General features: G+C 49.9%; 1 protein-coding gene across 2 annotated transcripts in view; it reads right to left on the minus strand.

The window, feature by feature from the left end:
* HCN4 (hyperpolarization activated cyclic nucleotide gated potassium channel 4) overlaps window positions 1–22,658 on the minus strand; it is a 138,439-nt gene that overhangs the window by 15,440 nt on the left and 100,341 nt on the right. For both annotated transcript variants that reach the window (XM_062612119.1, XM_062612118.1), the window contains exons 4-7: window positions 19,479–19,697; window positions 6,434–6,580; window positions 4,314–4,554; window positions 1,731–1,895 (exon numbers count right to left, since the gene is read on the minus strand). In XM_062612119.1, the coding sequence (XP_062468103.1) occupies window positions 1,731–1,895; window positions 4,314–4,554; window positions 6,434–6,580; window positions 19,479–19,697 (772 nt within the window). The remainder of the gene's footprint in view (window positions 1–1,730; window positions 1,896–4,313; window positions 4,555–6,433; window positions 6,581–19,478; window positions 19,698–22,658) is intronic.

Consider the following 22,658-nt stretch of genomic DNA (forward strand, 5'->3'; position numbering starts at 1 on the left):
TCTTGACACCTAAAAAAGTCAGATGCTGTTACACAGCTAACGCACTGCTCTTTCTGGATGGTGCAAGTTTCAGAGGGAAGTGAAGAAATGCCTTATTTGAAAGAGCTGGGTACACATAAATCACTAAGGCTCTTTCAGGAAAATCAAACCAAAGACTGCAGGGCACAACAGGGTTGGAAACCGCTACGAAGCTGCTATTTCACAACAGTAGAGGATGTAAAGTTAAAAGAACAGGCAGCTCTCAGGTCTGGCTGCCAGGGAAACAAGGGTAGCAGAAGGATTTTCAGTGTCTGACCCTGAAGAGTTCTGCCTCTTCTGCGACACAGGGACTGATGGTGTCTCAGGTCAGCAGAATGGCAAAAGGAGGGGAGGCTAATGCCAGAGTTCTGCACCAAAGGGCCTGTTGTTCCTGTGTTACCTCCTGACTTGGTGTTGGTATTTTGCAGCTGCCTGTGGAAGGAAGGAATTTCTCTGATGGCAGAAGCACGTGAGGTTCTCTCAGCTGGGTTGGAATTTTCCATGAATTTTAGGTAGGTGGGCAGCAGCACACAGACACAGGACAGCCTGCCCACCTGTACACACAGCCACAGAAAGCATCAAGCTAGGATCCTGAGCAGTTCTGACCACCTAAATATGGAAGATTTGATAGACCATCCCTGCCAGTGCCTGACATTTCATTTTCTCAGCAGTTTTAGAGTGAAATTTAAATAACCTAAATGATGGGACTCTTGCTACTTACACTAGGGCCTCATTATCATAGACTCTGCCAAACTCTACATATTAAGCTCCTACCCTTTTACTCAGGGGTCACATTTCTGATTTGCAGCAGGTAATGAGATGCCCAGAATACAGTGCTCTTGGCATGAGCAGCCCCAGAGGCACTGCACCCGTTGCTGGGATGCCAGCTTATTCCTTACCCTCCTCACCCCATCATCCTCCTCTCCTTCTGCACTGTACTCAGCCCTGCATTGACCTTTTGGATTCTGGAAAGCAATGAAAATGAATGCACTGTGAAGAGATGTAAAATAAGCAGCTAAAGGAGTTAGCACAGGACTCTGAAATGCTCAGTCCTCAACTCTGCAAAGAATTCCTGCCTGTCCTTGCATAAGTCACTTAATCTCTGTGTTAAGACATCTCTGGTTGTGACCAAAGAATGTTATCCTTCTCTTCCCTAGTTAGAGAGGGGTGCTTGCAGAAGAGCTTAGGTCTGCCACTGGACAAGGTGGGGGTCACTGTGCTGCAACAAGGCATTAAGACCATTTGGTTACTTGTGTTTGCTTTGGGGGGGGAGGTTTTTACTGACTATGTTTATGGATTTTGAGCTAAAATTCAAACTCTAGTGAATGCACCAGCATGGCCCTCATGGCCTCACACTGATCTTGGGAATGAATGGAAGCAGAGGCTGGCAAAAATGTTTAGGTGTAAGGAGCAAAGAGAGAGAAGAATGCAGACTTAACTGATTGTGAACGGGGCTCCTGGTAGGAGCTGAAGTCAGGCACAGAGAGACAGGTTAGACAGCGCCTTGGGTCACATAGTCTAGAGTGAGGTATCCCTGCCCATGGCAACAGGGTTGGAACTAGATGACCTTAACCTTTCACCCCAAACCATTCTATGATTCTATGATCTCCTTCAGTTCCCAACTCCATCAAAGGACCTAAGGACAAAGGCTGGAGATGGGCTGCCAGAGCAGCAGGCAATGGGAAGGAGACCCCCCCCCACCTTCTACTCACCGATTCTGTCCAGCCTGTCCAGGGCCACCGTCTCGAAGGCTCTCCGCATCATGGGGTACTCCTCCAGCACCTCGTTGAAGTTGTCCACGGAGAGGGAGTAGAGGCGGCAGTAGGTGTCCGCTCGCACGCTGGCCGTGCGCCGGCCCCGCGTCAGCAGGCAGATTTCTGCAAGGAAAGAGCCAGCCTGAGCACATGGGGATGGGCATCACCACTTTCCGGCCACCCTGTCGCCTCTCCAGCTGGACTCTTCCTCCTCTCCCCCTAAGAACATCAGCAGGGCTAACATCCTGCGTGTGCAGCAACGGTTTACAGCACCGGGAGCTCAGCTGTGGCAGCTGCTCCCAAAACACAGCTCCATGATTCTGACGATCCCATTAGCCAGGCAAGTTTTGGGATGGCGGATTATCAAAGATATCATTTGGGCATTCAGACTGGAGAAGCTGTCCTTCTCCAGCTCCTCGTGGGCACTGGGAGGAGAAGGTGAAGCTGCGCTCTCGCTGAAGCTACTTCTCTCTCTGGATTTGTAGTAAGGCTCTTTGCTGACTGTGGCTTGATGCCTGCGCATAACTCTGATCCCAACACCAGAACATTTGTCTTTTCAAAGGTTTTTGTAGATATCTGCAAGGTCCTGCACTGGCTGGGGCAATGCCCAGCACTAACACAGGCTGGAGGAGTCTGGAGGGAGCAGCCATGAGAAGGACTTGGGAGTGTTGGTTGGCAGAAACTCTCAATGACCCGGCTCCAGTGTGTGCTTGAGGCCAGAACCCCCCGTGTGCTGGGCTGCACCCCCAGAGCATGAGCAGCAGCTCAGGGAGGGGATCCTGCCCCTCGGCTGTGCTCTGGGGAGACCCCCCCTGCAGCTCTGGGGCAGCAGCACAAGAGGGACGTGGAGCTGTTGGAGAGAGGCCAGAGGAGGCCATGGAGATGCTGCGAGGGCTGGAGCAGCTCTGCTCTGGAGCCAGGCTGAGAGAGCTGGGCTGGGGCAGCCTGGACAAGAGAAGGCTCCTGAAGGGGAGACCTGAGAGGAGCTCCAGTGCCTGAAGGGGCTGCAGGAAACCTGGAGAGGGGCTTGGGACAAGGGATGTAGGGACAGGCCAAGGGGAATGGCTTGAACCTGCCAGAGGGGAGACTGAGATGAGCTCTTAGGCAGAAGCTCTTCCCTGGGAGGGTGCTGAGGCGCTGGCACAGGGTGCCCAGAGAAGCTGGGGCTGCCCCATCCCTGGCAGTGTTCAAGGCCAGGTTGGACACAGGGGCTTGGAGCAAGCTGCTCTAGTGGAAGGGGTCCCTGCACATGGCAGGGGTTTGGAACTGGAGGAGCTTTGAGGTCCTTTCCAACCTAAACCAGTGTGGGATTGTACGATATGACACAAGGTTACAGATTGTCAGGAAAAGACAAGTTTGTGGCACCTACTAACTCTTGGTTTATTTAGCCTGCAGTCAACTACTCTTAGGAGGGTGCTCAGCTTATTACAGAACAGAAAGCCCTTGTCTGACTTTGGCACAGACACTCCTCATGCACTCAGCAGAGAGCTCCTGTCTCCTGGTTTTCCACTGACTACACACAGACTGTGGGCATCTAAGGCAGACACCTGAAGACAGATGGCGTGTCTTAGAGACTGACAGCACTCTTCTCTGTGCTGCATGCTGGGTGTCAAGCCACAACACCACGCTAAGGATTCATTCTGGGTCTATCCCAAAGCATTGTCTCCAATCCTGGAACTCCAAACCCCAGCAAACTGACCTAATTTGTTAGGAACATGCAGAGTCCTTGCACTCCAGGTAGATGCAGACAGGTTGTTTCATAGGAACGGAGTGTAGGAGTGTAGGAAATGCATGATAGGGATTTTCTAATAGAGAAAAGGCTTTAGAGAAGGGAAGGCAAAGCAGGTTACCTCCTGCCCCCTCTCAGTAAGCCATTAATTTTGGGGCATTCAGTGTGTGCACTGAAACACGCATCTACCAGAGAGCTGGCTGTCTGGGGCTCAGTGAGGTCTTCACGGGGCTCTGACAGGATGGATTTCTCTGTGTTGCTCATAAGAGCACTATCTCAAATCTTCTTTTACAGGCTTTCCTGATCTCATGCCAGTTCCCCTGTTCCCGAGCTCTGCTGCTGACAGATTACCTCTGCCTGCTGACCCCATCATTTTGCTGAGCCACAGGCTGGAAGATGGACTATGTTGTTTTCCTCCACGTTTATCCTGTACCTCATATAATAGATGCCAGACAGCAGGACTAGAAAACAGCAGGAATGCACTTGGAGAATGCTCCATTTTTTCCCTTTAGGTTCTCAGCTTCACAGATCTGTCAGTCTGCTTAGGGCAAAAAGAAATGAAGGTGCAAGAGCCCAGTTTCCCTTCTCCGTTTTGCTACTTGCTATCTATACTCCTGAACTGCCCATGAGTCCCACTCACTTCCCATTACACCATTTACTACACCGGGAAGCTGCCACACAGTTGAGATGAACAGAGGGTGGAGGAGAAGTGCCTGGGGAAGCAGTTCCACGTGCTCCCACCCCAGGGCACCCAGGGCAAGCTAAGGAGCACAGTGGGTATTGCTGTGTAATGATGATTGACCGACATGCACCTCCAAAGTAGGAGCCGTCTGCCAGCTTGGTCTCCTTGTTGCCTTTGGTGAGGACGCTCACCACCCCATGCTGGATGAAGTACATCTTCTTGCCAATGGTGCCCTCCCGGATGATGTAATCCCCTGGCTGAAACACCTCGAACCGCAGCTTGGTCAACATTGATGTCACAAAGTTGGGATCTGCATTGGCAAAGAGGGGCATAGAAGCCACCAGCTTCCTGCAGTTGAAGTTTATGATTTCCTGAGCATGATGTGATGTAGGAGAGAAAGAAAGAGAGGGGAAGGGAGGGAAGGGGAGGAAAGTTGGGGAAGAAAAAGACACATATATTTAGTCTACATCTAATAAATGATGAAGTTTCCCCACTTGAACTGTACACTATAAAGTAAGGAGGGAAATGCTGTTCCCTTTGTCTGGCTTCCCTAGTGCGGGCTGGAATAGGCCCCGGATGCTCAGAGCACGTACAGTGTGAGCTGAGGCTGACAGCTGCATGCCTCACTGCTTCCACTCATATGCTTTCTCTCTGACCAGGGACAAAAACCCCAACCTCCCAAACATGCACAGTAAACCTCTTTCTGCAGGAAACCTTGGGCTAGGAGAGAGGTGCAGAGCACGGGTGAAATGCTGGGTGAAAAAGCTCAGGGCTCCTCTCTGGGAGAATGTTATAACTCACCTTGGCAGCCCTACGGTCTGTGTTGCCCTTGCTTGTCAAATAGATGCTGAACAGCACAAACGTGCCAAGGAGCTCAGAGGCAGATGGGGATAGGGTGAAGAGAGGGGAGGGAGAGGTGCCCACAGGTCACTGGGCATGGATGGATCATCAGCCTCTGGTGAAGGAAACCCAGTTGAGCTGTTCAGCTGTCCAGAGCAGACAGGGACTGTGCCTCCTCCTGTGGCTGGCTGTCACTCCCAGGGAGTGACAGCACTTTCCACTGCACAGGAGCTGCTCTGTGCCAGCTCAGACTTGGAGAGCAGCAGAAAGTGATACTGAGTGAAGCACCTCAGCACTGGGCACCCCAGCCAAGCAGGGAAGAGGCACCTGGATGACTGGGGCAGGAAGAAGGAGGGCTGGGAAGCATCTGTCTGCTCCTCACTGGGGTTCTTTTCAGGGTTGGCCTTTAAGTCTTTGACCAAACTAGTTTTAAACTAAGGCTGGTAGGTCCTCAGCTCTTCTTTCTCCTATGGAAGTGCTTTACTGGGGGGAAGAAGACAAAAGGAAAACCTCTTCTAGTGCTGGTGGATAATATATTGGAGGCATAAACTAGGGATTGCATTGCCTGGCTTCAGTGAGGGAAGGGGGTTTCTGTAAATGCTTGTTTGAAGTGTGGGCCCTGCTGGAAGGTTTCTCTTTCTTTGGACTCTATGTGCTGTTACAGCTGATGTCTGGAGCACAGATGAGGCCACCACACTGCACAGAGGTTTATATAAATACATGAGATACAGATTAGGGAGCACAAGTCGGAAGCAGCCATGCATGTTTGTCTGGGGAGGGAAAAGGGCTTCCAGAAGTGTGAGGTAATGACACCTTCCAGAGTGTCTCCTACAGGGGCACTTTGGGAAAGGGGATGACATTGCCAGATATCACCACAGCCTCAGAAGTTGACAAGATGTACCTGTTCACATGCTGGGTGGGTAACACAGCCTGCACACTGCACCCTTTATGTCAGACATCACTTGTGCTGCAGCCTTTAACAGACTCAGGCAGGAGTCCTGCAAACACCAAAGGGCCTGGGTTTCTCTCTCCACAGCCCTGACTTCTGCCATGACCAAATCAAGGGAATACCAGGCGTACACCAAGGGATAGGACAGTCATTCCTTCTGAGTGAAACTGTCTCCCACAGAGACATACCCAAGAAGACCCGGCTCTTCTTGGCCTTGCTCCCCCAGAAAGGTAGGCACAGCACAGAACAGGTACAGCCCCAAGTGAAACAGGACCTTTATGGCTGATCAGACACACAGAGCACACCCAGAGCCAATGCTAATGGGAAAGCTGGCCTCCCACCACTCCCGTCGCTGGTGGTGTCCTCTGCAAAGCACTGGGACAGAACACTGCACACTGGGAACTCCCCAGCTGCCAAAGGGGACAGGAACATGCATTGCCCATTCAGTGCCACCTCCTTACCTCCCGGAGGGGCTCACTCAGCTCTCCCAGGATGCTCTCCTCATCAAACATCTTCCCCTGGTAGCGGTGCTCATAGTAGTCATGGATGCGTTGCCGCATGTCTGCAGGCAGCTTGTGGAAGGACATGTACTGCTCCACTTGTTTGTACTGTGCAAGGAAGAGAGGAAGAGAAGGAGTTACCAGCACATGCAACAATGGTGCCCACTCACAGACAAGCACAAACTAGACCGTACCCATACCTGCTCCCTTCATGCCAAGCCAGACCTGGGCAGATAATCTGGTGCAGGAGAGAGCAGCTGTGGGGAGAGTGCAGGCATCTTTGTTTTCTCTTTGTTATTTTCCCTAAATGGCTGTACCACGTTTTAACCTTTAACCTTACCCTCAGACAGTTACACTGCGGATGCAGCTCCTCATTCCCTGGGTGCTGAGCAGCCCAGGGCCTGTCCTCCCCTACAGACACTGCAAAAGCTGATAAGAAAGTGCTCAGCTGGGCATCTCCTCGCAGCAAATATTGCTGAGCAAAGACTGTAAAACCCTTGTGCACAATCAGAAAAGGGAAGTACAAAGTGTCCTCAGCAGAAGGCTTTTCCACAGCACACAGTGGAATGGTGGCCAGTGACCTGGTGGTCTGGCTCTGGAGCAGTAAGTGATGTGCAGCCCCTCAGCCAAGCACAGGACCCCACTGCACCAGGGGCCATACGTGGCTCAGGCTGGGATGTTCACAGCCACAGATAAAACTGAAGGACACACACAGACTCGCATGCTGAGTTATTCAGTTGAAGCTGCAATACCCACGGTCCGCTTTCCCTCCCCTCTGTGTCCTTGGCTGCCACGTATGATAGAACCTTTGCCTTCCCACCTTGGGCCCCACATTCTCTTCACCTTTCTTGGGTCTCTACTGCCCCATGCACTTCTGCTGTCTAACCTGTCCTTGCTTTCATCTAATGGTTTGCATTTCCATCATGTCACTTAGAGGGGAATACAAGGGCCCACTATGAGTGATGCCAGAGCAGTATTTGGGCATGAATGGTGCTTTCTATGAATAAATGACACTTCCTTAAGGGCCTCGGACTGTAAATGGCTCGAGGGCACTTGCCTTGAAGGTGCTGCAGAGACAAGGTGTGTGCATTGCAATGGTTATGCTCCCCTCCCACTGGTCTGCAGTAAAGAACATGATCCTGAGCGTGTACCATACTGAATAATGCTGACAAAAGGACGATGCTCCCCTTCTGCCATCCCTCTTTCCCCTCTTGTCCCCGAGACACCTGTCCCTGAATAACCCTTTACTGCAGCTTGTGCTGAAGAGCCTAATTACCAAACCTGTGCTCATTGCAGCTCTCCCCTGCACACACCGTGTCACTCTGCTCCCAGCACAGCCTGTGCTCCTGCTGCCTTGCATGCTAACAACTTCATCTGCACCAGAGAGGAGCAGGAATTACTCTGAGAAGCCAAGGTGGTAGAGGAGACACTTGGGGTTTCCTGGCATCTCCAGAGCTTTGTGTCTGGAGCTAGCAGCGGAGGAGCTGACTGTAAATATTCATCATCACTACAGCATGAGCAAAGTCAAGCGAGTCACCACCTCGGGTGCGGGAGCCAAGCACAGAATTGGCAATGAATATGGCACTTCATTGCTTGAACTGCTGAAGCTCTGCAGGGCCTGGCAGGATACTGGGTGCTGCATGGAGGCTGCAGTCATGAACAAGGGAGATAAAGGGAGCAGGAACCACCATGTCCCATGTGGACACCATGCTGGTATGAGCCCAGTTACAGTTTTGTGGGTTATGCTCTTAAATGCTCAAAGTTTAAGGTCTTGGCTCAAACAAACAGAGAACCATAGAATCCCAGCCTGGTTTGGGTTGAAGGGACCTTAAAGCTCATCCAGCTCCAACCCCTGCCATGGGCAGGGACACCTTCCACTAGAGCAGCTTGCTCCAAGCCCCTGTGTCCAACCTGGCCTTGAACACTGCCAGGGATGGGGCAGCCACAGCTTCTCTGGGCACCCTGTGCCAGCGCCTCAGCACCCTCACAGGGAAGAGCTTCTGCCTAAGAGCTCATCTCAGTCTCCCCTCGGGCAGGTTAAAGCCATTCCCCTTGGCCTGTCCCTACAGGGCCTTGTCCAAAGCCCCTCTCCAGGTTTCCTGTCTTCTTTTTAAACACGGCTTGTCTACTGCCACTGGAGACACGTTAGCATCTGAGACACCCATGAGACCTGTCAAATTGGACACAGGACATACAGGACACTCACTATGGAAAGGGCAATCGTTACACTAGCTTTTGCTGACTTGGGGTTTGTTAAATTGATTCTCAAGCTGCAAACAGCTGGGCTCGTTTTAATGCTGTGGTTTTTTTGGCTAAATTATTTACCAAAACTATCACCTTATATCTCAGTTTTAGCCCAACGTCTTGAAGTGGATGACTGACCAGGTCACAAGATGCCTGCCTGGTGCCCCTCTTCCCTCTGCCATCATCTTCAACCGACCTTTGCTTCTCAGGACAAATCCCCCCAGGATCCTCAGATTCACTAGCACAGGTTGGATGGGGCCTCTCAGACACTGCTTATTCACTACTGTACATGGATTTATTGCTTTGCAATGAAAAGCAATAAATTACTGCTCTGCAAGTCTCTAGGGCTTGTCAGATTCTCCTAGAATCACTGTCCCTAGATAAGGCTCGGAGTAAAACCAGGCCAAATTTACTTCACCAGGGAAAAAAAACCTTCTGCTTCTGATTATAAATGAAGAACACAGTTCTAAGAGGAAGAAGTGAAGTAAGAGACAATAATTCTCTGTCATCATTAACAAGAGGTTCACATCTTGGCTCTCCTGTCTTTGCTGGTGCCACCTCCTCTCACCCATGCCAGCTGGGGACTTCTGTGAGCTCTTCACTCTCCCTTGTGCAGAGATGGAGTCTCTCTGCATTAATAAACTACAGTCAGGTGGGGTTTCCTCCTTTCCCTGGTGCTGCTGAAGGCCAGCGGTCCTGCAGTGTGGAGCATTCAGAGCTACTAACCAAAAGGCTATTAAACCTGTGTGAGGGAGGGTTCAAAGTGCAGAGGGCTCTGCATGCCTCTTCTCAGCTTAAGCTCTAAAGGAGCTCTATCCTGAGGCCATCAGCAACGCTCAGTGATGGTACAAAGCAAAGGGGGAAGGATAATTGTGTGGTAAACATCAGCAGTACATGGGGGTTAAGCCTGACAACCTTGAATTTACAGGCCTTCCTTGGTCCCCTGAAGATCTGGCACCTTCTAAAACCACTTCATACCCCCTGAGGTGGCAGCCCTTTGAGAACCTTCCAGTGTTGCTTCACCTGACACCCTCCTCTATCTCCTTTCCCCTTGAACTTGTTTGTTCCATCTTCCCACTTGCCTCTGTGTCACCAGTGTGAGCCCTGCTCCGAGGAACCAGAGAGATTAGCGGCCTCTCTGTGCTCAACTAAAAAGACTCATTTAGGAATTATTTCAATCTCTCTGAAGACAATTGAGTCCATGTAAATCCTACGTCATTTTCTTACGTCTGTTTTACCTGAAATAAGCCCTCAAAGGAGATACTAATATATCAAAGGGAAACCATTCGCCTGAGTATTTTTCCTTCCCCAGCTGCCTACCTTCCTTAGTTGTCTCCCCACTCCCCTCCCCTTCAACCAAAGCTCAGATCACTCACAGTCCAAAGGGAACTAAATAGCTTTAACATCTTCCCTGCCCTCAATCTCTGTCATGAATCCTCCTCTCTGTAATAAATCACTGGCAAAAAGACTCTTGACTATTTCCTTGCTTTACTTCTGATTATAAAAATGGCCCTGCATCTAAGGAGAGCTGCTCCCATCCCAGTCCTGGAATTGACACCTCTTTGAGCCCTCTCTTGGCCCATACACGTCGCTCTTCAGGGCTCCAGAGAAACACTGATTCCATTTTTGCACCTCAGTTAATTCAAACACAGTTGCACATACTCACAGATGCTGACACAGGCACACACATAACCCACTCCAGTGAAGGCACTTGGGATGCTCATCTCTATCTACCCATCAATAAATACACATTACTTATACAGAGCTGTTGCACTGCTTGCATCCTTCCAGGCTGAAACCTCTGTGGGAGAGTTTAACCTCGTTCACAGTCTCCCTGTCTGGACTCCATGGAAGCCAACAGAGATGCACTTGTGTAAGCAGAAAGATGCTCCAGCTGAATAATGCATTTCCCATGAAGTGAAGAATGATAATGCACTGACCGTACGTTGAATACTGGTAACATATATCCAGAGATATTGGGTTAAGATCCACATCAGCAGCCATGAGGTACAACGCTGTGGCTCTTGCAATGGATTAGTGCTTCACAGGGGTAAAGATCAAGTCATGAGCATCACCAGGCAAAGTGTCCTGACAGGCCACAGTAGCATCTTTGTTTTATTTTCTCTGACCTATGATGAGGATTAAACCAGTGCAGCTACACAGCGTGCAGTAATCATTAGAAACAAAGGAATGCTGAATTCCTTTTTGTCTTTTAAGTCATCCATATCCCCACCCTCAGGATGTCTTCTACAACCACATCTCCATCTTCCTCAAAATGATCAAGACACACATTGTCATGGAGTCAGATAACTCCAGGAATGAGAGGTGCTGGTCAACAAGAAGCTGATCATGACCTGGCTTCAGCGTGTGCTTGAGCCCAGAACCCCTCTGTGTGCTGGGCTGCACCCACAGAGATTAAGCAGCAGCTCGGGGAGGGGATCCTGCGCCTCTGCTCTCGTGAGACCCCATCTGCAGAACTGTGTGCAGCAATGCTGTCCTCTACATAAAATCGACATGGAGCAGTTGAAGGAAGTCCAGAAGAGGCCACGAGGATGAACAGGGGCTGGAGCAGCTCTCACAGAAAGAGAGGCTGAAAACACTGGGGCTGTTCAGCCTGGAGAAGAGAAGCTGCGTGGAGACCTTAGAGCAGCTTCCAGTATCTGAAAAAGGCTACAAGGATGCTGGAGAGGGACTCTTCATCAGGGACTGCAGTGATAGGACAAGGGATGATGGGTTCAAACTGAAGCAGGTCAGACATTTCAGGTTAGATCTAAGGCAGAAGCTCTTCCCTGTGAGGGTGCTGAGGCGCTGGCACAGGGTGCCCAGAGAAGCTGTGGCTGCCCCATCCCTGGCAGTGTTCAAGGCCAGGTTGGATGGGGCTTGGATCAACATGCTCTAGTGGAAGGTGTCCCTGCCCATGGCCGGGAGCTGGAACTGGATGAGCTTTGAGGTCCTTTCCAACCCAAATGATTCTATGAAGAACAGTGGAATTCTGTAACACAAACTCATGCCTGCACTGCTGGTGTGATCTGTGTTGGTTCCCCTTTACGCATCTCCATGCTTGCAACGTATTTAGTGTCAGTCCTTGCTCATCTAACTTTACTCTTCCTGAACTCTTGCTGAAAACTGTATCTGGTGCAGGTTATGGCAGTTTATCCAGAGTCTGCCAACTGTTATGAATGCCGTTGGCTCTACACACATGCTTGTGGGCACTGTCCTGCTGTTTTCCAACCAAATTAAATGTGCTCAGGGCTGTCTGTTCCATAGGAACAGGAAAGTGATTGAGAGGAACTGTAGTCAGGCATATGCTGTCCGTTCCGTACCTTCCAGGCCCCAGGCAGCCAGGGATGAGGCTGAAGCAGGATCTGGATTCCTTCACTTAGAGGCCCAAAGGAAACTAAGTGAACTAGTAAGAGGAAAGACATTGAGGATGCCTGCATGAGGGGAGTCTGGGGTAGGTTGGGAGGCTCAGAGTTGGGTACAGGCAAACTGTACCCTGTTGTATAGGAATGGGTGGTTATTTCAACCAGAACAACTCGGACCAGACCTAGCACAGCACCAGACTTTATCAGTGCTATCTGGCTTTCAGATTAATGACCTAAATTTAAACCTACAGCCATGTACTCTTAGAATCTACCACAGCTACCTGCATTCTGCAAGAAGCTCAACAGCATGTCCTGGCTCTGAGCTCCTGGCTCTGAGTCCAAAGACCACGTTACTCTTTGTACCATGGCATGCTACATGCTGAAAGACATGGAACAGCTTTACCCCTACTGCAGTGGTAACCTTCAGAAACCACCTTACCTAGAATCAGGCTATTTATCTCTTGCTGCCTTCCAAAGACCACAGACACTAGCAGAAAATTCCTGGAGCTTTCTTTCATACAACATCCACTCCATTGAGGATGACTGTAACGATCAGCTGCCAGAGCTGCCTCTCCTTGCTGTTAATCAGCACCTATTTAGGCAAGGATTATGCTTCGTTTCTGGCCCGTGAGATGTCAACAGACTGAGCTTGGTCAATGATGGGCTGCTGGAACAGTTGTTTACTTCACCCATCAGCAGCACTGCTGCAGCGCTGCGGCACAAGCCACGGAACACAAAGGAGATGGTGCTGTTAGCACAGCACTGAGTGTGCATCACCCACTGCTGCCAGCAATGGAAATGGCTGCTACCTTCAAGGGGTCTAGGAGAGCAGATCCAAGAGCTTTAGGATGAACATCTTTGCACTAAATGTTGTGGGGAAGGCCCCCTTTGTCTGCTCTTACAAGTGCTCAGCCTGAAGGAAGGTGGTGCAATGACAAATGTATTATGTACAAACCTGTATATCATGGCCACAGAAACAGCCTGTTTTCCTTGACTGGCTCCAGCTGAAGAGAGTGCCTTACTGGGTTTGAGAGGCCACATACCAGCGTAAGTCCAGCGCAGGGACCTTTTGGACCTCAATGAATCTTTCATCATTCATGAAACACTGTGAAACTCATAGTTCATACTGGAGGTGTCAGGTCTTGTGACTGGAGCCACTTAACTGGAGGTTTGATGGGGAAAAAGAGCTCAACGTTATTTTCATCATCAGGTGAGATAAAATCTGCCACCAAAGTCAGAGATGGGGAACAGGGACCAGTGAGTCTCTGCAGTTTAAGACCAGCATTGCTGGGAGAAGACTTTTGCCAGGATGGCTCAGCAGGGAAGCTGAGAATGTCCATTTTAACCGAGACAGTTATTTACTTACACTTCAAGTGCCAAAATGAATTTCAAAACTGATAATGAAGTTTGTTGTATCCCACATTGGGATACAAAGAACTGCTGAGGCAAGAGCCCTTTCCACGTGTGTGCACAAGCATACTGCTCAGAACAGGCTGGCATTGATGGTGTGCAAAGAACAGAACAAAGAACAAAGGCTTCCACTCTCAGGAAGAAAATGTCAAAAGCCCAGCTATAATCACAGTATCTCCAGTACTGCAAATTGAGACCTATCTCCAATGTAAACCTGCTGGCAGAAGGCAATCTACGAGGCAGTTTTCCTTCCCCTTCTCTAAAGATGTGCTACAAAGACACTGCAAAGTTACTGCCTCCTTCCTCCCCTTGTCTGAGAGCGGAGAGGGAACCGTACGTGCACTCAATCTCAGCCATGCACTCCATGCAGGCACTGCTGCTTGTACGATTGTCACATTCCCCAGCTGGGCACTGAAATCTCTGCTTCCAGTATCTACAAGGCATGTTTTACAGCTTCAAAATGCGGCTCCTCTTAGTGACACACTTCCACTTTATAACCAACCCAGGAGTCTCTCATGAAAAGGAGCTTAAAACAACTGACACGAATGGCTGATGTGTTGGTTGAGCTGAACTGAAGGAATCATTGATCTACCACCCCAGTGCTTATTTCTTACAAATACTCTTGAGGTGGCTGTGGTATCTAAAAGCACAGCTGCCTTGCAGCACTGGATGTACCTTCCTGAGCCAGCCGTTCCCACTGAATAAAGCTGTCAGAGACTGATTGCAGCAGTTACAAGGGACCTCTGGGGGATATTTTGTCCAAATCCCAACTCAAAGGAGACCCAGCTTACATTGGGTTGCAATTTTCTGGCAGCCTCCTTGGACTTGTCCCATGTGTGCAGAGAAGGTGGGGATGGGGCACCCGTTTCTATTCCATCCATTCTTAGTAAGCTTTAGGAAGCTGGACCCTTCCTGTTAAGCTGCATGCAAACCTTGTTCCTTTCACTTTGTGCCTATGCACTGCAAACTACCCAGAAAACCTGTTCCTGATTCCAGAAACAGCTACCTGGAGGCAGTGCTGAGAGCCCAAGCCCAAGGCACATCACTGCACACATCACTTCACTGCAGGCACAGTCCATAAAGCCCATCATTTACAAGCCTTGTTATCAACCCCAAATGTTTTGACAGTGACATGGGACATGACAGGTCTGAAGCCATCTCTTAACAGGCTGAGGTAATACACAACTAGTGCTGTCAGAGCAGGATAAAGCAAGGCTCTCCAAACTTTTCCCAATTGGGAAGTTTGATTGAATTTTCCATTTGATTAAATGTTCCAGACATGTTTTTCTGGAGAGCTGCACATCTTTCCCTCTCCTTCATACACATTACTAGAAGAGTAAGGGAGCTTTGCAGCTTCCCTGACACCCAGAACTGACAGTAGGTCCGAAGAGGACTTCCATATAACCCCTCTGAACACTAGGAATCTGGGAACGACCCCTGAGAACCTACAGACATCGGTGACCAATCACCTTGGGAATGTCACTTCAAATCCTGTTCAGACTGGTAATGAACATCACATTTCCCACCCTTGTGGGAGAGTAAGTGTGGGAAAAATGGAACTCTTTGCTCAACTCCATGCTGACACTGGTTATCTTCATGCTTCTGTGCTGTGTTGGCCCCAAGGTGGCTTACCCACTCCTGGAGCCACAAGGCTGAATACAGCTTTGTTACAGGGCAGTGCTTGGGTTAATCCACTCTGCTTAAAGGAGGGATGGAGAGGGGCTAGCAGCCAGGGCACGGAGCCAGGCTGATGTGATTATGCTGTACCTAGGACCCCAGCTAGGATCTCTGCACCCAATTCCCTGCACACATTCGTTTGGAGGCTGTTCAGAACACCAACCTGCACAGGAGAAGAGCCCAAATCCAAAGGAGTAGCCACGAAAGGCCAGGCTGAGGGTTCCTCTCACCTCGTGGTGTGTCTCAGGCAGTTTCAGGTACTTTGAGGAAGAGACTAAAGAACAGACGGGCAATCCACACAGCAGTCCAGCTCCTGGCCATACCCTCCCAGCTTTCCCGACAAAGGCAGATTAGGGATCCCTGCTGTCTGCATCTCAGCACTCAATAACACTGGAAACATTTTCCTTGCGTGAATTTCTCTAAGGCCAAAGCCAGGTCCCCAGCTTTCCCTGCAGCAGGCAGGCACAACAGCAGTCTCACTTCCCCTCTAATGAACACTGGTCTAAAATCTGCTTTGTCCCAACAGAGACTGAATGGTCCTGTTGTCTTGCTTCAGCCTTTACAGTGACTACATTTTCCCCAGTTACCCTTTGCTGAATTCAGGCTGCTGACAGAAGGGCTATGTTGATAGCTGGACTATAAAGTGCTTTTTGCTTGGACAGCCAGACCTTGGGTGTGTCAAGAAGGCCTGTTGATGGGTAAGCAGGGCTGTTTCAAGAACTGAAAGGTGATGCCTTTAGTGCTTCTGTAGGGAAGTCCCCTTGCAACTGTGCTTCAGAGTATTAAGTGAATACACAAGCACCTAAGTATCCACCCATTTTCAATATGTACTTTAGGAACATGAGGCACTGGATAATTCAGGGTTCACTGGACAGTTCAGAGGGGAGGAGAAGCAGGGGACCGAATGTGGAAAGCAGAGAGCTGAGGGAATGCCAGTGTGGCAGGCAGATCTTGATGAGAGGTGAAGCTCTGGAAGGAGAGATTACAGCTTTGCTGGGCTCTGCAACGCTGACAGCAGCAATTCCTACCTCGCATCAGGCATTCTTCTGAATGTACCTGAGAAGATAACAGGGGAGCAGATCCTCTCTGCATGATGCCCATCGCTGCCTGCATCCTGGGAGAGTGAAGCCCAGAGTCTCCCCCTGCTCTGTTCCAAGGACCTTGGCTGCAGGAAGCAGCAGAAGCTTCAAGGTTATAGAGTCTGCTGGGGAGGAGGAGGCTGTGTGTGGTGACTTGACATAAATATTAATCCAGCCAAGCTTTATAAGCAGAGAAATTAATAGGAGAACCTGCAAAAAACATGACAATAACTTGCAGATTGGTCTGGATTATTTATCTCCTGGGCAGGAAACACTCTTCCTCTCTCATGAGCCACAGCTACTGCAGGTTGTAGGGTTAGGAATTTCTATGTTAAGGCTTGAGATAACCCATGAATAGCTGAAAAGGGCTTTGTGCCTCTGCTGTTGCTTAGGGACCTCTTCCTCTAGCACCCTGCACCAGCTCTGGCACTCACTGGCCTCCTCTAGTCTGGCAGCAAACTAACCCAGAAGAAAGGAATCAGCTTGGTAAAGAGGTTAAGAGTCAGTTCCTGATCCTGCCATTGATTCTCTGTGAGTATGGGCAAGACTAAGGACATAACACTGAATGCAGGACGGGACAGAGAGGTCCCTTCTAACTTTGCCTTTGGGCCTGGAAATAAAGCAGTCAGTTCAGAGTGCCAGCTCTAAAGAGCTATTATGATTCAGGGCTGTTCAAGGGGTGTTTGTGCCACCAGTGCCTGAGCTGGTGTGAGTGCTCTGTGCCTGGTGGGACTCACCGCTCGTACTCACAAACCTCTGCACTACACTGGCTTGGAGGGTGCAAATTCCCTATCCAAATTCTCCATGCTTCCTACTACCCCATTGATCCTGTACAGCTTCCCTGCCACGCAGAAACCAGCACAGTGTCATTTCAGGTGCTACAGGAGAAGACTTACACAGGACAGGGATTGAATGTCCAAATGTTCGATGAATCCAAGCCAGAGGGAGACAAACCTGCGACTGAAGGCACCAGACAGCACCAGACAGCACATCTTTTACTCCTCTCCTCAAAATTCCTGTTTGTCCAAGGGACAAACAAGCTGGTTTGGCAAAGCCCATGACAATCTGAAACGTCACCACAAACTCACTCCTGATCCTGCGCCTTGTTTTGAAGGTTACACAAAGCAAAGCCTCTCAGTGCAGCTACTAACCAGAACCTCCTGTCCTGTTACTATGCTATTTCTGCTACTCTTCCTCCTTCCCATTGCCTTCCCTTTCGTTGGCTACTCCTGGAAGAGCTGCTAAAGCCCCCAGTGCCCTGTCTGCAGCCAAAGGTGTACTCAGCAGAAGTGTCTCTAAACTGCTGCCTGCTTCTACCAATCGACCTCCAAACTTGAGACTCTTTGCTTATGCTTCAACAGACACGTTGTCCCATGAGGACTGAACTAAATTGAGCTGCAAGGCTGCAAATCACAAAGCAGCTTCATTTTCACCATGGCTATTCAAGTGCTAAGGAATGCAGGAAATGAATATATATTTGGTTTTAGGCCACCGTTTGGCCCATTTGCAAGGGGAAAGTGGAGATACTCAATCCCTGAGGCTTTAATCCCAGGAGAATACCTTGGGAAATGAACCTGCTATCACCATCATGTGTGAAATACACCCTTTTTTAAATCCCCTATCCACTACTTCTGCCACCAAGCTTTCCTCCTGGATCTGTTAACGCTGTCATTCACATCTCTCCATTCTAATAAGGCTCCAACACTTCACATTTGTTCTGTCATCCCCCCACAGTCCCTGCTGCCCTTCTGGATTTCCCTGAGCACTGACTGGAATCCAACTTCTAAGGTCAAGTTCAGCCCTTGTCTTTGGACCTGGCTTGAGGAGAAAGCCGTGGTGCCCAGCCCTGCAGGTGGAACCTTGGCTGCAGGGAGGCTGGCCAGGTGGCTTGATCTGCAGATCAGCCCTTCACTTCTGTGCTGCTTCAAACACATTGAATAACTACTCTGCATACACAGAGCTGATCAGCTTTCATTCCTGGTGTTGCAGTGTCCTTTCCTTTGGCATGCCACACTCCCAATTAGAATTACTGCAGCCAGTCTGTAGCACAGTGGTAAAAATCTACACAAAGCCCAGTCCTCCACCCTTCTTCTCCTGGGCTTTCCCCCTCTTTTATCTCCAGCTGTGGTTTGAGATCTTCCCTCTCCTCAAATCATGATTCACCCTCTGGTCTTCTTTGCTTTCAGTCTCTGCCCTACTCTCTTTCTGTGGCCCAGCATTGTAACCCCATAACAAAACTGCTCCTAGCCCACTCTGAATTTAAAATTCACTTAGCCATAGTTGACCCACTTGAACAACAGCAACTGGACCTGGCCTCGTCAGGACAGGCATAGCAAATAATTCTTCCTCTTCTTAATCATCAGACCACATATCTCTGTAGCACCCTGACCATAACACCTCCTTGCCTATGCCTACGGCATCCTCAGCCCTGCTGAGGGCAGTTGCTTTTGCAACTTCAAGCAGAAGTTGAAGGCAGACGTTTTGCCTGTGTGCTGGATGGCAAAGCATCACTGCACTTTTGCTTTAGATAACGAAATGTCATTGTACAGACAGCGGTACACCAAAGGCATGGAACGAGGTAAGGAACTGATGCAGTCCCACGAGTTACCCTCATCAGCTGAATCAGGATGACTGACTTTGTCCTTTATCATCTTACACAGAGCACCACCCTAACGCCACCACCACTCACTGCCACCGCAGTGCTAACTGATCACTGTGACATTTCTGCCCATGCCTCCATTATGCAATTCAACAACTGTGCAATTCATTCAAGAGCTACCTGTTGGGAGTTCCTGAGCTTTGATCTGTGCTCTGGGGTTTGTTGTGTATTTTCACTCCTGAGCACTGAAGTGAATTATCTGGATACCTTTACAACTAGTACTTGCTACACAGAGCCACGCATTCTGGAACATTCACTTGGGATATGAAACAAGATCTTGGAAAGGAAAAAGTGACTTGCAGCTTTGGATGCCACCAGTGACACTGATAACGTTCATCTAAAAAGAATGACAAGAATCACCCACTTCCCCTGATATTACCCTTCTGCACCTGAGGTTTTGAGGGAAGGGATGAATTACCCATCCCTTCGCTCCCCTATGTGGAGATGGGTAAGTAATAAACCACCGTGGTGAGGAAGGCACCACAGATCCGCCCTCTCACCCAGCTTACTGCCAGCCCTGGACTCCTCCATACATGAAGCCTCACATGAGGGTCACGGAGCCCGGTCCTTACCTTCTCCTGGTACTGCCGCCGCGAGGAGTCCAGCGACTGGATGAGGGCGGTGGCGTGGCCGATGAACATGGCGTAGCAGGTGGCCCCCACAATCATGCTCAGCATGGTGAGCCACACGTCTGACATGCCAACGGGTGCCTGCTGCCCGTAGCCAATGCACAGCATGTGGCTCATGGCCTTGAACAGCGCGTAGGAATACTGCTTCCCCCAGGAGTCGTTCTAGAGAGACAGACAGACAGAGCTTCAGCACTGGGACAGGCATTCACATTCCAGAAAAGCACAGCCACCACTCGACCCCAAAGCCCATGTTTAAAGCAGCTCTACATATTAAAAAAGCAATTGTGTTCTCTGAGGGCTTGGAAGTGCTGGGCACACTCAATAATCCTGCCTTTCTGCTCTGCTCTCATGACACCCCACTTGCAGCACTGTGTGTAATGCTTGTGTCCCCACTATAAGGAGGACATGGAGCTGTTGGACCAAGTCCAGAGGAGGACATAAGGATGATCAGGGGCTGGAGCACCTCCCATACAAAGAGAGGCTGAAAACACTGGGACTGTTCAGCCTGGAGAAGAGAAGCTGCGTGGAGACCTTAGAGCAGCTTCCAGTGTCTGAAGGAGTTACAAGGATGCTGGAGAGGGACTCTTCATCAGGGACTGTAGTGATAGGACAAGGGGTGATGGGTTCAAACTGAAGCAGGTCAGACATTTCAGGTTAGATCTAAGGCAGAAGCTCTTCCCTGTGAGGGTGCTGAGGCGCTGGCACAGGGTGCCCAGAGAAGCTGTGGCTGCCCCATCCCTGGCAGTGTTCAAGGCCAGGTTGGACACAGAGGCTTGGAGCAAGCTGCTCTAGTGGAAGGTGTCCCTGCCCATGGCAGCGGTTGGGACTGGATGAGCTTTAAGGTCCCTTCCAACCCAGCCCATGCTGGGATTCTATGATTCAGTAAGTTTGGTCATCTGACATTAACTGACTCTGGACAGTGTTTGTAGACATTCTGCATACTCTTTCCAGCAAAACTTTGCAGCAGTGAAGGCAGGCAGTGTGACATGCTGCTATCCTCATAAACTGGTATTAGGCCCTGGGATATTTCTGAAGTGATCCACATGAGCAAATGAACTGGTGAAAGACAGCCTAAGCATGGTGCCTTAGAGTGGGGAAAATCACTCCTGGCAATTTAGGAAATGGTCAGGATTTCTGGTCATTACCCGAAGAGATGGGAAAGGCAGAACATTAGGGTGATAATGTCCAGAGAGCGAGTTCTTCTCAGTGTAAAACAGGGCTTTTTTCTGGGAGCTGAGAAAACTACAAATGCTCTCATCTGGGAGGTGCAATAAACCACTGAGAGAAGCCAGCTGAAGTCAAGGGCTTCACCAGACACCCTGTGCTCTCCCACTGCAACCAGCACAAGCAATGACATCATGGGACAGAAGCTTCATGATTAATCTGATGAACTTGAGTTTGTGGAACACTTCAAGGTGCATTTACTATCCTGTGGGTATGTACCAGCAAGTCCTTGCCACAAAACCTTGTAAAGTAAACGCGCTGTCATCACACAGTGCTGCCACAGGGTATATGAAAAAATACCTCTGCTCCAGTGACATTCATCACAGCACATCACCTGTACCTTCATCACTCTTCTTTCTGGTCTAGGAAGGCATGAACATTATGGGTGTAAATCCATATGCTGTGGCAACTTAGAAGGTCATTGTACAGAACGCCTGGCTTGTGGCTTGTCAAACACAGAAGCAATGCTTTTGTGAACTCCATCCCGAGAGATGCAGCGGCCACAGCACCGGTGACCAGTGATGCTATGACCCCTGGAGCTTACTGGACACCTTGGAGGTATCTCATCACACTGAGTGTGGTGCTGAGGAGCTCTCTGCAGTGTCACTAATGTTGATGGAAAGTTTTCACTGAGCTTACAAGTAGTGAACAGAAGCTGTGGCAAAGAGCTGGAACCTCTGGAGAGTGTTAATGCTTGGTTAGGTGATAAGCACATGGACAAAGGCAGGTGATAGCATTACCTGGGCCATATCCAGTTACATTATGCAAGCCAGGCCCGATTCACACTGCAACAAGAAGGGCAAAGCTATAGAAATGATAGTGAAGAGGACACAGAAGCACCACATTCAGAGCCCCAAAGCTGCTCCCGCCTGGCGCCGGCCTGTCTGGGCTCCCCTCCCTGACAAAGCAGGACCCTGCTCACCTCCTGTGCTGGAAAAACTACCCTGGAGTCAAGGGACAGAGACAAGAGACAGTGTGGCCACTGCTGTCTCCATTCCTGGCTCTGCCTGTGTGTGAGGAACTGCAGACTAAAGGGGAGGCAGGCAGGGGTGAAGATCTTTTGTACTGTGCTGCCTCACTAGGGCAGCAGGAAGGATTGGATGCGAAGGGCTGCCTGAGGTGCAAGCACCAGAGGAGTGCATCTGCTCCTTTCCCTCACCCATGTCTATGCTATGGCCCCTAGAGTCCTGGCCAAAGAAGTGGGGGGGACCCATTTTTTCCACCGCCCAAGGTTTGGGTCATTTTGCAGACCCGCTTCTGATCTGTGAAGTCATCAAGCATCTCGCACAAAGTATGGACCCAGCCCTGCATCTCCACTGTTAACTCTTCCAGGAACCACAGTGCCCTTCCCTCAGCCCTGCAGTTCTGGCAATTGTAAAGCTGTGGCCCCTGCACCCACAGAATGGTAAAGGCTATAAATTCCATGCCTTTAGCCCATTTGTTTTCCATGCTTCAGGAGGAAAGTCGTCCTGAGACAACAGGAAGGAGCAGTCACACTTGACCAACCTCTGCCTAAAACGTGCTTTACTGGTGCAGGATCCTGGCCCATCCCTTCCTTGTCAGATGAATTCCTTTCCCACCAGGCATTTCTCACTGGGACACTGCAGAAGTGCTGCCTCTGAGGTCAGTGTGGCAGTCGTTTAACAGGGCAGCACATCCCCACAACAGAACTGAGAGCAGAAATGCCGAACTGAAATTCCAAAGGGAATTTGGGGAGGCACAAGAAGAATAGCTGAGCTGGAATTTGGTATCTCAGGAAACTGCCACGGTTTTTAATGGCAAAGAATGATCAGAGCTTAAGAGGAACAGCTGGTGTCAGGCAGGTTCAGGTTTTAAATGTTATTCTTCCAGCAACTTGCTGCTCAAAGTGCTGCTTACGAGGAAGCTTGCCAGTGTTTA

This window comes from Pezoporus occidentalis, unplaced genomic scaffold (assembly GCF_034315485.1).
Source record: "Pezoporus occidentalis ecotype Australia unplaced genomic scaffold, CSIRO_AGI_Poc_V1 ctg159, whole genome shotgun sequence".
Taxonomy (NCBI): domain Eukaryota; kingdom Metazoa; phylum Chordata; class Aves; order Psittaciformes; family Psittacidae; genus Pezoporus; species Pezoporus occidentalis.